At 38.2% G+C, this 14,871-nt stretch overlaps 1 protein-coding gene across 2 annotated transcripts in view; it reads right to left on the bottom strand.

Annotated features, from left to right (window-relative positions):
* aass (aminoadipate-semialdehyde synthase) overlaps window positions 1-14,871 on the bottom strand; it is a 42,939-nt gene that overhangs the window by 17,478 nt on the left and 10,590 nt on the right. For both annotated transcript variants that reach the window (XM_069162694.1, XM_069162693.1), the window contains exons 11-16: window positions 10,406-10,517; window positions 10,130-10,189; window positions 9,499-9,566; window positions 4,305-4,426; window positions 2,947-3,076; window positions 582-692 (exon numbers count right to left, since the gene is read on the bottom strand). In XM_069162694.1, coding sequence (XP_069018795.1) covers window positions 582-692; window positions 2,947-3,076; window positions 4,305-4,426; window positions 9,499-9,566; window positions 10,130-10,189; window positions 10,406-10,517 — 603 coding nt within the window. The remainder of the gene's footprint in view (window positions 1-581; window positions 693-2,946; window positions 3,077-4,304; window positions 4,427-9,498; window positions 9,567-10,129; window positions 10,190-10,405; window positions 10,518-14,871) is intronic.

Genomic DNA, 14,871 nt, shown 5'->3' with positions numbered 1-14,871 from the left:
TTACATTTTCTTATGTTCTCATGTCTTCTCATCATTTTGATTTTACATCCAGAGTTTGCTTTTGTTTACATTAATGACATAAAGGGGCCTAATTCATATATGTCTGTGTGTAATATCGTTAATTGATGAATTCATACATAATTAAAGCCACTTTCTGACCAGTGGTGTAAAAACAGTAGCAGAAGCAAGACATTTCAAGTCAAATGCATTGTTTTTGTTTTTGAAATGAATGGTAAATGGTCTGTACTTGTATAGCGCTTTATCACCTTTTGGTCTCAAAGCGCTTTAACATGGTTTTCCCATTCACCCATTCGCACACTAATGAGACAGATCACCATGCAAGGTGCTGCCATCAGGAGAACATTCACACACTGATGGAACAACATCAGCAGCAACTCAGGGTTCAGTGTCTTGCTCAAGGGCACTTAGGCATGTGGACAGGAGGAGCTGGGGATTGAACCACCAACCCTCTGATTGGTGTGCAACCCACTCTACCGTCTGAGCCACAGCCTCCCCGTGAAATGAAAATGGCAGTGAAGTATTAATAAATCTAATTAAAGCTTTGTGTGTTTTGTTGTCACCTGCTCTGCAGCTCCTTCATGGCGGGACTTAGGTAGCTGGCTGTCACCATGTTCACCTTCCTCCGAATGCAGTGTTTGGCGATGAGTGGGTGAAACGAATAGGGCAGCATGCTGAGGAGCACAGGGAGGAGATGATATTAGAACAGATGGATGATGACATCATCTTAAGTGGATTAATGATAGTTCAGCATAGTCTGATGGTGTGGGGCTGATCTGCGTGCAACCCCACACAATGGAAGAAAACTGGTTTCAAAATAATTGGCACCATTAAATTGAAACTTTAGCGAACCTAAAACTAAAAAGGAAATCGTTCTATGTTCAACTGCTGCTGCTGTATTATTCTTAAATTCATTAGAATTAATCAACTTCCCCTCAAATATTGAAATATTTTAGGGGATATAATCACATTGAAAAAAGCAGTTCCACAGGGAAAAGATGACTTGTTGCAAATCATCACTTGTAAATTAACATCCCATTGAAGGCTGATAGCGGTTGTAAGGTGGTCAGTTGGTTTTAAAGTTATATAACTAACCGCATGCTATTTATTAAAATTGGTAATGTTGCCTCTAAGGCTAAGGAACACACGCCTGCGTGGTGCGTGCGTTACCTGTTGCTGCGTAGCGTCAATTCATTTTGCCGTCCATATTAATGTATGAGATAAGACACAGTGCATCTTTTATAAAATGAACAGATGCCTATTTTGCATGCGTGCCCTGTGCAGTTCCCAGCTAAAATATACAGGGCAGGGGCGGCGCATCGTATCGTTTACGACACTTTTAGCTCGACGCCTTATATCATTGAAGTGAAAACACACCCTACCACAACAGTTGGTTAAAGGAGATCTTAAATCATATAAAACATGAAAAGATCCGATTCTCACTCAGAGGCTCCAATGACCCCTTCGAAGAGACCTGGAAACCTTTTATAGACTACTTTAACGAGGCTACAATGGTAAATGATAAATGGTCTGCACTTGTATAGCTCTTTATCACCTTACGTTCTCAAAGTGCTTTGTGTGTGTCGAAAACCACATGCTTGCTTTTTGGTTACAACTCATCAACTGTTGGACCCCAAAAAAATATTATAATGATGGCCGTTATCTGGACCTACAGCCGCAGCACCATAGCTGACAGGCTGGTGACATGCAGCCGATGTGGATACACACACTCTCATCCATGCTGCAGCGAAGCAGCACGTGAAAAGTAACGCACACGCCAGGCAGGCAGTGTGTTCCAGGCCTCACCCTGTTGTGTTCCACAGGGGTCTATTTTGGGGCCTGTACTTTTTTCTATTCTATCATCAATGATATTTGTTCCCGTGTGAAACATTCATATGTATGCTGATCATACAGTCCTTCATTACTCTGCTATTTCCTCTGAGATTGCAACGTGCAGACTTGTGGTCTAATTGCAACATACCCTTATTGATCTGAAATTACTTTTAAATGCAAACAAAACAAAGACTCTGCTATTTCCACCCAGTAAATCTAATGTTCCTTCCCTCTCTTTTAACATCCTGGAAGATGTTACGATTGAGTTTGTTGATACCTATATGTATCTCGGTATTTAGTAGGATAAAAAAAAACCTTATAATACAGCATCACATTGAAACTCTAATTAAGAAACCCAAGTTTACTTTGGCTCCCTTAGATTAAAATCGCCCTTTGCTTAATCTTCACGTAAACATTTGGTCACGCGTCAGTTCCTGTCTTAACAAGATTATAGAGATATCATTATGAGATTTGCCTGTCTGTCCACTTTGGACTTACTTGATCCTCTTTATCATGCTGCATTGAGATACATTTTAAACTCAAGCTACAGGACAGCACACTGTGATCAGATGTTCTTCATTTAGTATGCTCAGGATGCAGCACAGGTTTATTTTAATATACAAAGCTAATTCTTGGCAGATCACCCATCTACTTATGTTCTTAGTTTGTTTATCTTTAAAAAAAAAAAAAAAAAAAAATACAATCTTAGATCCAACAATGGGTTAAGCTTGAGTGCAGCTTGTGAAAATTGAGACAGGAAAAATCTTATCCTTGGTCTTGGAATGACCTGCAGGCTAGACTAAATCTAGCCTCTCCAACTAGTTTTGACAAAAGCCAACAGCAGTTTTTAACCACATGTTCTTGCTGTAATGTATAGTTCATTTTGTCACACTAAATTTAAACTCTTTTCTGATGCATAGACACAGACAGAATGTAATTGATGTGCCCTTGGCATGTAACTTGCTGCCGAGGTCAACATTGAAAAAGAGATTTTATCTCCACAGGTTTTACCTGGTTAAATTAAGGTTAAATAAATAGACACATGTAATGTTTAAGAGTTATAATTTTTGTCCTACAGTGCAGTGCTTACTGTACCTGATGACCAGGTCATGGTCTTTGATCAGAGAGTCAAGGTGTCCTTCCTGGCTGCTAGCATCCAGTGTGACGGGGATAGTGTTGGGATATTTGGCTGCCAGCTCCTCTGCCTGCTTCAACAGCGCCGACGCTGAACACAAAGAAGAAAACACAGTCAATGTCCTGCTACTGTGCCCTCGGGTGTTCTTTGCTGCCACACTATTAAAATATTAGACAGAGAAAACAACTTATTTATGATTCAGCTTATTCCTAGTGCCTTATCAACTGTGAAGGTACAAAATGTAAAATTTGTCTGGGGGGTAGTGCCAGAGGTAAGCTCATGACATTTACGCTGGCACAATCCTCATTACAAGTTAAAGGACTTAAATTCTGAGGAGCAGGAATTGGACATTAGATCTATGGTGGTTTCAATAATAACTGGATTCCCAGTAAATTTTAAAGAGCTTAAAAACCTATTTTCTTAATCAGCTTAAAAATATTTAGTTAGTCACATACGAGCTTTCTATCGGTGTTTTCAGTGCTTAAATTTCCTAGCGGCGGTACACGACTGTTAAAATAGGACCTCTGACTTTCTTCTTTCTTTTTTTTTTGGGAGGACAGAAGAAGAGACTAAAGGAGGAGATGACTCTGTCTCATAAAAATCTAACTTTATATCATTTTACACTACGCCCACTTCATATCCAGGTCAATTCACACACCTGTGAGTAAAGCATATAAACTGATAATGTAATAATAGCATGCATGCAATTTTTTGTTTCTCTGCACGTACATGTGCACGTACAACTCCACTGCTACAACTTCATCCTACTGGAACACTGTTTATATTTTCATTTTGTCTTTCTCACTAGTCTGAAGTGGAGTGGGATCATTTGGGAGACGGGGATGTCATGGACTTAAATGTGCCAAAAAGGTTTGAGCAATATTTCACTGTAAAATGTGAGGACAGCTGTAGGGTGTCAAGGGTGTAGGGTGATGATGCCAAGCCACTATTAATTGAACCTGAACCACACTCACAAAGTCCCAATGAACCATATTAGTTATTTGTTTAAAATTATTACTAAATAATTTAGAAAATCAGCATTAATTCTAAATAAAAGTTCAAATCATAAAAGGCAATTATCTTTCTCCCACTACCACAGGAACAAACTCAAATCTCAACTACTGCATGTGATCCCACAATTGAAAGTGTGGAACTTGGGTCACATGACACGAGACTGTCCTGCTTGGTCCTGAAGGTTTTGAGACATAGTTGACTTGTTAGTCAACATTTGAGCATAGATTGCATTATTGCATATATTTAAAATATTTACATTATTTAAAATGTAAAAAGCTTTTCAATGTTTCTGTGACAAACTCACCCACAGTGACCTGGGTCTTCTCATCCCGAGTCAGATACTCAACGACAGGTCCAGAGACGTACCCTGACCCCAGCAGCAGTACTCGCTTCATGCCAGCATTCTTCATGATCTGAGCCTTCTCCCTGAAGGACAGGCATGCCGAGTTAGAAACCTGTTATCATAACACTTCAGTCAGGTTAAGTGACAGTGTTTCCGTTTAACAGGCTGGGATCAGATTTATGAAATTTGGACAATGTCAGTTTCTAAAGATGGAAGCAACACAGGGAAAGTCAGAATTTAAAAAAGTGAATAATTCCTGTGTTCATTAAAGATGACAGCTGTTTCGGTGCCTGCAACTGCATCATTAATTTCAGTATTTACAACTAACTAATTGCATTCCTTATTTAACTATCAGTCAAAACCCAAAAGAGTTTCTATTGGGTCAATTCTTCATCCAATTGTCTTCACAACACAGAAGGAATCGAACTGTGATGCTTCCTTCTGGTCCTTAAAACTGGATGAATGAATTGGAACCAGTCTAATCATCCACCAGTGTTACAGTCTTTCTGGCTAAAACATTCAGGCCACTCAACTTTGACTCTTTACACATTTTGTTTTTAAATCAAAAAGCAACCAATACAGCATAATTTTAGCCTGCATTCAGTTAAAAGTTTCTCTTGCCAATCTTCAAAATGTATAACTTTGGATTAAAAAAAAAAGTGACAAAATGAAATCATTAAGTTATCTTGTGAACAATGTCAGTGTTACCATACAAAATGTGACCCACTTACAGCCCAGAAGTCACAGCATCAGTAAATTGAACGTTTTTTTTTCCTGCAAAGTCTTTGAATTATGTAGTGTGCAATAACTTGAATCCTGAAACTTTAGCCAATAAATGTGTACTTTTACTTAACTTTTCCATTAGCAGTCCTTGTTACCAGTTGCGGTACAATATAACAAATCTACTTTGACAAAAATGTGTTTTAATAGTGCAATTAACACGTTTAAAGTTACCCACAGCTTAAAAACATCTTTGAAAGAATGCAGCTCAAAGTACAATGGTTTTAACTTTTTGTTGTTTTGATGGATCCAATTTTGATACATTTGTCTTTATCCTTTAATAAATGAATTACCATTTGCCTGTGAAAATCTCAGAAGGATGAATGTAAACATCTGTGTTGTAACAATGCTACATGTACACAGTCAAAGTGGCAGCAAAACTAACAATTACTAAGTGACTGATGAGGATCTGGACTCAACCGGGAGGAGAGGAAGAGGAAGGCCAGCAGGGATGGGCGGGAAGAGCACAGGGAGAAAATCATCAAAAGAACATCTTGAAAATAATGTTTGTATGAAATATCCGTTTTAAAATACCAAATGCCTGAAAACCACATGTATGATCAAAAGTAAAATGGTTTGTCTCGTGACGTCCACATCTCACAATTACTTTGAAAATGACTTGTGGCCATAAGTAAAATGTTTTTTGGTGTGCCATCAATTTATATGCAAACAATAGTTAATATCAAATATTTTGCATTGCTATTTTGTTAAATATTTAACTTTTAGTCATAATTGAAAGTCAACTAAAAAATTACATTTGGTTAATATGTATTAAGAATGAAGAATTTTGGTAACCTAAAAGCAATACTAAAAAAAAAAATCATAATAATCAAATAATAATCACTTGGATATTAAAGACAAAGATAGATAGATAGATAGATAGATAGATAGATAGATAGATAGATAAATAGATAGATAGATAGATAGATAGATAGATAGATAGATAGATAGATAGATAGATAGATAGATAGATAGATAGTCAATACCAAACTTAACAAAATTACTTTCTAATTAAGACATCTGACTTTATGAAGAAATATATGTGAAATGTTTTCTGAGCATCAGGGCTGTATCCAACGTTTGTAACAACTACATATATATTGAATAAAATGAAAAAGTGGTAAATATTACAGGAAAAAAAAGTTTAGAATCTGACAATGCATTCACAGCCAATTTCTGTTTTCAATTTACAGTGTCCTTAACAATGCATAATATAATGCTCAGAAAGTACTGAGGAGTGATCAGTCTTTTAAATAAACTGAGAGTTCTTCTTCAAACAACTGTATTCATTTGCTGCATGGATTCTGTGTGCATGCCAGATTATCTTTACACAAGAACAACAATAACACCAGCATTATAATACTAATAGAGGCATCACCCAGAGTATCCTGTAGCATTAATATGCCACCACCAGCTACAACCAACCCCCGCCAAATCCCCCAGGAGTCAGACCCGTGGACTCGTTAGCTGTGCCCTAATTAGAAGCGACATTGCATAATGGCAAAAGTCGCAGCGTGACTGACTGGAGGTCCGCATGGCACTTGTCTTCTTAATTAAAAAAAATAAAAGATAGTTGTTCCCTCAGAAGGATTTCTCCCCGAGTTTACATATCTTAAGGAGCCAAACTTAATCAAAAGGATTAAGATTTTGGTGGCATGGCTTGTCTGGAAAAATGATACTTAGGATCAGTTAGGAAGAAATGTAATCAAGTCTTAGAGATGGCCTAAATATGTGTGATCGGAACATTTCTTGAGGATCGACTCTCAAGACAAGGCTGAAATCTCTTTAATTAAGTTGTTAATAGAGCTACATTGAGCCTGATTGTTAATGATCCACAAAAAAATATATCATTACTGTTATGGTTTAAGGAGTCACAATAGATTGTATAGGCACATTAAAATGTTTTTCAGTGCAATATTCACTGAAGTTAAATAAAAGCAAGAAAATAAGAAAACTGCATAATCAATCCACACAATATAGCCTGCGAAAAGTATTAAATCAGATTGAAAAGATAATACTGAAGAAATTAATGTTGAGTGGATTTTCATGAATTGCAATGAAATGATAACCATGCAAATGAATAATTTCTAAAAAGTCTGATTTTAGAGAAATCAAATACGCTGTTTTAAACAAAGCCAGAAAAGATGGATTTAATCTCTCAGTTGAGTATGGAGATTTGTCTAAGACCCAGAGTTTACCACAAAAACTGGAAACAAGGAAAAACTGCTAGCTCCTTTGTTAAAAGTTAAAAATCCTAGTAATATTAGTAAGACTGACATATGAATTACTAATCATTCAAAGTCTGTCTCGAATGAAAAACATGTCCTTGTTCCCACAGTTGAATGTTTAAACTTTATTGTGCTGAATGATGTACATGCACCGTCTTCCAGGTTTAACTAGTTTCATCATAATCATCTGCAAAAGAGGGTTGGAGGGGATCTTCTATGATCATTGAAAATATAATTTTAAGGGCCTATGAGCATGTTTTGTGTTGCAACTCTATCTTAGTCTGATGCATCTTTCACAAGTACAATGAAACCTAAAGCGTCCAGAGTGCATACACTAAGAACAGACTTTTCTGTGAAGTATGAGACAGTTTAGAGAACATTTTGAAATGAAATATATTTGCATATAAATAATTCAGACATTTTTAAAGTGAGAGAAGGAGTAGATGTTATTTAAGGGATTTTTAGAAGATAATTGGGTTTTTTTTGTGTAGAAACCATGAGACAAAAATTATTGTTCAATGTAGAGTATATTATATACATCTTATAACATGTCTGGCGGGACGTTTTATTATCAAAAGTACAACTCTGTCAATACAATATTTGATCAAATAACTTTTTTTTTCTAGTTTTTCACATTGCCAAATCATACTTAGAGTAGAGTAGTACATGCTTAACATTTTCTGAGGATCCGGGTTGGAGCAAAAATTTTGAACTCTACCTGCATAAAATATTGTATATATTGAAAAAGTGGTACTTTAATGAAATATTAGCCACAGAGTGAAATGTTTAGATTCACACATTTACAGCCAATTTCTGCTTTCAGTTTACAGAGTCAAAAAACTGGAAGTGTCTTTAACAGTACTCACTGTTAAAAACAGTACTGTCTATTTAGTGCTCAGAAAGCACTGAGGTATGACCTCTGAAAGGCATGCTACAAGTGGCTGGGGACTGACATGTCTCTCCACAAAATCTCAGTACATATGACTGTTGTTATATTATGTTGTTCACCTAATATGACAAAACACCAAAGTTGGCCATTTTATTTCATTTATTTTACATATTTGTAGTGTTTTTTTAAACATATGAAATCAGATACACAATGAATAGCTTCATTTAATTATCTGTATCAACAGTATTTGTTCATTGCGTTCATAATCTTTGCCAGTCATAATGGCTTTGAACCATTTCGCCAGTTTTGTTGACACGCTGTAGTCCTATTTCGAAATAAAACATTTCTCAGAAACTCCTGATATATTTGATTGACCGGTTTGGAGTGTTTTAAAGGTTGATATTTTTTCTCTCTCTCTTTTGATGGTGGGAGGCTAGCAGTTTGCTCACAGTTCCAGTCTTTGTGATAGGCTACGCCTAAGTGTCTTGGACCCATCTCTGTAATGGATGCAGAAAAATTGAATTGCCATTGATCTCATCTGGCTCCAAATTTAAAAAATGCATGCTAAAACAAGGCGAGACAAGACGGACTGATGCGACACAACGGGTTAAGGCGTTTTTTGTAAAAAGTGAGAAGAAAAGATTGTTTCTACCGCTCGATGCCCAAGGACAAACTCCCAGCTTCTGCAGTTGGCTAGCAATGGTGGCCTATTAGCACGCAGGCCATGCAAGGTGTTAATGCCAACACCAGAGGGCACTGTGCAGAAACAACCACAAGGTGACGGTTAGTCACTGGGACTCCAGCTTTAAGCACTGCTGGCTCGAGGATGCTAAAACATGACAAACTGCAATGCTACAAAAAAGGGTTAAAGACTGGAATAACAAAAACAGGATACTAAAAAGCACAAATATTTCAAAACTTTTAGTGAGTTATTAAACTGTGACTAATGACCTCTACAGTTTGGAAAGCTGGCTTTTACAACATAAGAAACAAATGGTAAATGTTACCTGTCTCGTAATCTTTACACATTTTATCCTTAGTTTGGTTGCAATAACTCACAGATGGAACAGGTGTGTACCAAAGTAACATTTTGAAAGTTTTTATGAACATTTAAATGAGAAATATTCCAAATTATCAACAAATACAAACAAATATCAAACATTCTACTGAGACCATTTTAAAACCTAAAATTGACACCAAATATAGCTAGTAACAGTTCACACATACTGAATACAGTTACAGTCCAAAAGAATCGTACCTTCTTTCTCGAAGTTTTTCAATATACTCAAACTTTGGGGTTAATGCTCCATTAGAGGTGATGACAGCCTTGAGGGATGAAAAAAATTTAAAAGGTGGCATCAAATCTCACAAAACTCCTCATTATTTCAATTTTCTCCACAAAAGTAAAATAAATCTTACAATATATGAATAAAGATAGGAGGTAATGAAGGCTGTGGATGTGTGAATGGTCTTCTGTCTCTAAAATGCTTCTGCATGGCAAAAGCAGCCTTGGCTCATGGTCATCCTATTATTTAGAGCTATCTGACATGCCAAACTGAAATACATAACTAATCAGAATTAAATATAACTAGAAGTCATGACCTAGAGAATAGTCACATTATCCAGTAGAGCCCCGAGTCTGTATGTTAAGTAACACTTGTTTTAAAATGACACATATACTCAACATATTACTTGCTTCTAAATCAACATGCAGGTATATTAAATGTCAAATTATACAGAGATAATAAAGACACATGAATTTGCTGCTCATTTATGCACACATCAGCTGGAAATCAATGGGTAAATTGCTAAATTAGAAATTTAAGATATATACTTCTATAGCAAATCCAGTGATACATTTTTACTACAACTCCCCTTAAGCTACTTACATCTCTGACTTGCGGGCTGAATTCCTCTTCCTCCAACAATCTGGTGGCGTCTGAAGGCAGCTGGTAATGAGAGAAATTTACCAAAAATAAAGAAACTGACGAGAAAATTAGTCATGGCTGTCAGGGACTTTTTATTCACCATGTGAAACCTGTCACAGCTCTCTCCCAGAGCAAGCTCAACCGAAAGCCCGGCACAAGCAGAAAGCACCAGATAGCGAGACAGAAACCCAGCTGCATCGCCAGGTTGTCTCCTTACCTTAAAATCAGATGCCTTACCATCTCCCAGATGTATGGAAACAGCCGGTCTCCAAAGTACTCTGTGGCTTCAATGGGGAGCTGAGCAGGAAGGTTGTCAATGGAGCACATGAGGATTCCGTTTCCCTCCACACTACCGGGACCACAAACAAAATATTGCTTATTGATTGATACCTTTAGTACATTGCCAACAACTACTCATCCTGTAGACCGTATTGACCATATTCTGTGTTGTTTACACTTAGATGACACTCACTTGTTATATTAGGTAGTCGTAGTTCAAGTTACTGCAATCTTGCAATAAATCCTGTCTTCATGCAGGTTCTAATGTGCAGTTTTTTCTTGAGACTGTTTTTTTAGAATGTTGACTCAGCATTATATCATTCTTATGAATCGTGTTGTGTTTTGTGATATTGATTGGTGTTTCCATTATTTTATCTACCCCAGAGACTATATTCAGACACGTATGACATGAAAGCTCCCAAGAAGTGTCTTATGCTGTGTACCAAACACGAAGCGAATTACTCCCGCGGAGCGAATAGGGATGAGCGATTACAGCATTATCTGTATCTGTATCTGTTAAACCAACTAAATTATCGGTATCCGTACTCGGGTGGGGCGGGGCTCAATCCGGGAGTGGGCAGTGCTAAAACCAGAAGCGGTTGCAAAGTAACTGGAAGTTGCTTATTGATATGGGTCCTTTAGAAATCGCTAAATGTATTATTTATTAGAAAGATATTTAAAGAAGAGCCCCAGAATTGAGCTTCAGAGCAATGTTTTTAATCACAAGAGCAAGAGAACTATTTACAGACCAGGTTTTATATATATATAAAAGTTGCTATATTTATTGTTATTGTTGAAAAATGTCAGGCTCGTCATATACAATTTTTTATAAAAATAATAATATACTTTACTTTGTATTTTGTTCAGCAAATAATATGTGGGTCTGTGTGTGTGTCTGTGTGTGTGTCTGTGTGTGTGTGTGTGTGTGGGGGGGGGGGTTATTGTTTTATTAAATAAACTGATGGTAGGAAGCTGGATGATTTATGCAGACAGTCCACATTGAAATATGCATTCAGCCTAACACTATGTTCTCACTGAAAGCGGTCAGCTGAGTGAAGATATCTGAACGAGGTAGGAGCGAGCCGATGGGAAAAAAAAAAAAGGACATACAGAGGCAAACCGGCAGAAGCAGAGTTACGAGTAATTCGGCTGAAGATATTTTAAAGAAACCTGATTGAAACAACGCAGAAATGAATCAACGCGAGTTGTAGTTGATCGAGTACATGTCTGATCCCTAGCGATTACATACAAAGCCAATGCAAAGACGCGAATGTCCGCGCATTCGCGTCTGCCGAAGTTGAAAATATTTAACGCCCGTACTCATGCGAGTAATGTGGATGTTCGCCTCGCGTTTGGTCTGTACACCATTAGAAATGGGAACTGCCATCTTTCTCTGTTGATGTCATTTCAACCAGACAGACTTATTGCGTATTGTGGACAAGAAGCGGGAGTTCAATACCACCCCTCCACCCCAGGTCATACGCTATGAGCTAGACAATCAATGTTTAGGTCGGTCCCACATTTGGGTCAAACAGAAGCCAGGACCTTAATATGACATCTCAATCGTCCAATCACTACTGTGAAGATTCTGGTTTCACTTTTGTGAACTTGTACTTTTGTCGTTGATCTTTATTTATAATCCATGATCGACACCACCTATTAAGGGCAGACTAAAAAACAGAAACACCTCTTAGAGTAGTGCAAATAACAATTCTTATGTATTACTTTTAACTCGGTGTACCCAACAGAGGGCGGAGGATTGTGCAGTTCATAAAGCAGAATGGATGACACAAACTGATGACAGGTCTTTGCTCTTTTTCTATTTACATTTCACCATCAGAAAAAAACTCCCATTCCGTTAGCAAGTCTGCTGATGACATAGTGGAGATAGGGCAGATCACTGGCAATGATGACACGAGGGACATGTCACAATGACGCATGGCACCTAAAAAGGAAAACTTGCGACTTTCTATGTGGATGTCTAATCAAAATTAATGTGTAAAAGTAGTCAATTAAAGCAAAAAAATTCCTCGGCTTCCTTCCTAAGTTCTTTTAGCATCTTGGCGGTCATTTCATGTGTTCAGTGGTTGGAAGAACTACAGGCTAATTGAGTAGTCTGGGTTGCCAGGGGGCACTTCAGATGTCACACCACAACAAAAACCTGGACTCTTCTCTTGTATTGCAATTATATGTATGTTTCCAAAAGCAAAAACGGCATCCCAAAATCTAGAGGGGTTACGATGTTATGGACGGGGATACATTTTATAATGTTTCGGCTGACTGATATATTCACTTGCATTCATTTGAGCTAGAGTATACAGTCAAGAAATGCAGCAGAGCGAGGCAGAGACTGTGGCTGCGGCTGCTGAAGCCGTGCAAGAGGGTCTGGCCAGCGGGAACCATCTAGAAAACGGAGCTGCCAAGAGCAAACAGCGGGTGGTTCCTTTGTTCAAAATACCTTCTGATGCCAAGAGACACTGTTTGTTGGAAGCGGTTTCCGATGACCACTACTATGTATGAACATTTCTCCCAACTTGGACAGCGGTATGCTGGAGACCTTTTCCCAGGAAAGCGACAATAAACTGAAAAAGACAACTAAAAGCAACAGGGCTTGAGGGAACAGATGAACACTGAGTGACTATTTTTGTAACCTAACTATGTTTGGCCGACAAAGTGGACGAGGGTTGAGTTACACATCGGCGCTGGACGAGCAGTTTTCTCAACAGGTTGTGTAGTTTGTGTTCACAAAAACTGGTCATATTGCAGTATATGATCAGCACTAGTAGCTTCCTGATGCATAACCACCTTGTCTCTTGGGGTTTTCCTCACTGCAAACAATACTGTCTGTCTGCTTATCTTTTTTTGTTATTGTGTTGGTGGTACAAGGGCACAGATTTGGTATTTTGGGGTTAGGCGTCGCAGTGCTTGTACGCAATGCATCCTGGTACATGTAGGACCTAAGTTTAGCATGAAATTGCTGACAAACTCAGCTTTTGTAGTTAATATAGCACACCAAGGAATGAATTACTTCAATTGAATACATTTACCATCAACACTGAGTAGACATCCACATAAAAAGTGGCATCACTGAGGGACGAGACATTGTCCAGAGATCTCGGTGAGAAGGGCGATGCTTATCACATTAGATAGTTCAGAAGAGCCTCTCTGGAGCTCCATAAGACCCTGGCACTTGGGTGCTGTCAAAATATTTTGACTAGTGACATCAGCAACTGCTTTGCTAATGGCTCAAATTCTTACAGAGTGTGGCGTATAACAGATCTACACTCAAGAGCTGGTAGGTTTGTGAAAGTTATACTATTTCAACCTTTAGAAAAAAAGCAAACACATTTATGCAACACAGAGAAATCAAGAAAAATATTTTTTTTTTCTCAGATTATCAAGATGATGTCCGTCCTCTCACTCCGATACCTGCCTAGCAGCACATCGTCCTGTTTGTATCCTTCCCTTTGCCCTTAACATTTGTACTGTATATTTAGTGTAGCCACTAATCATACGGTTAGCGGTTCGATCCCAGGTCCTCTTGTCCACATGCCAAAGTGTCCTTGGGCAAGACACTGGACCCCACAGTTGTTCCCAATGATAGGCAGGCACCTTGCATGACAGCTCTGACACCATTGGTGTGTGAATGCATTATTGAGTGGGTGAATAGGAGGCAGACCATTTACCGTCAACTGTGATAGTACAGTTTGCTTTAAAATTGAACCATCCTATTATACATTCTAACATATATTTCCAAAGTCCAGACCATAATTACGAGGGTGGATGAATACATTCTGAGACTGCTCCTTTTGCTTTCAAACGATGCACAGCACCATAATGTGCATGGAACAGGACGAAGGCATAACCCATAAAATGTGTTACAAATTCCATTGCTTGATCAAAATCAGCACCCGAGTTATGCAAGTTTTTGTGAGCATTGGTACCCTGCAATTTCTCAGTGGAAAAGAGGGCGTGCATCAAAATTTTTGTCAAACTCTGAAATTGAGTAACATCCTTAAAATGCTTCAGGAAGCCTGTGGCGATGAAGCAATGAGAGAAATGTCCATTTCCATAGGAGCGGGAATGTTACAAAACTGGAAAAGGTGCATCGGGTCACACATGCAACCAGGTGGGTTTTTCTTTATCATTCATGGGGGTGGTGCACCGTGAGTTTGTCCCCCAGGGTCAGACTGTCCAACTCCACTTCTACTGTTAGGTTCTGAGGCATGAGGGAAAACATTTAGTGTAAATGACCTGAAGCAATGGCACTTGGTTTCTTCAAAATAGAAATGCACCCCCTCACAGCGCTTTTAAAACGCAGCCTTTTCTTGCCCACGGTAACACAATCGTTACTCCCCACCACTCCTACTAGCCGGATTTGGTTCCCTGCTATTTCTCTCTGCTCCCCAAATAATTTGTCACAA

The sequence above is a fragment of the Embiotoca jacksoni genome, unplaced genomic scaffold (genome assembly GCF_022577435.1).
Source record: "Embiotoca jacksoni isolate LCO1_2020_lvr unplaced genomic scaffold, fEmbJac1.0.p SCAF_3, whole genome shotgun sequence".
NCBI classification, from domain to species: domain Eukaryota; kingdom Metazoa; phylum Chordata; class Actinopteri; family Embiotocidae; genus Embiotoca; species Embiotoca jacksoni.
This window is presented reverse-complemented; position numbering and strand designations above follow the sequence as displayed.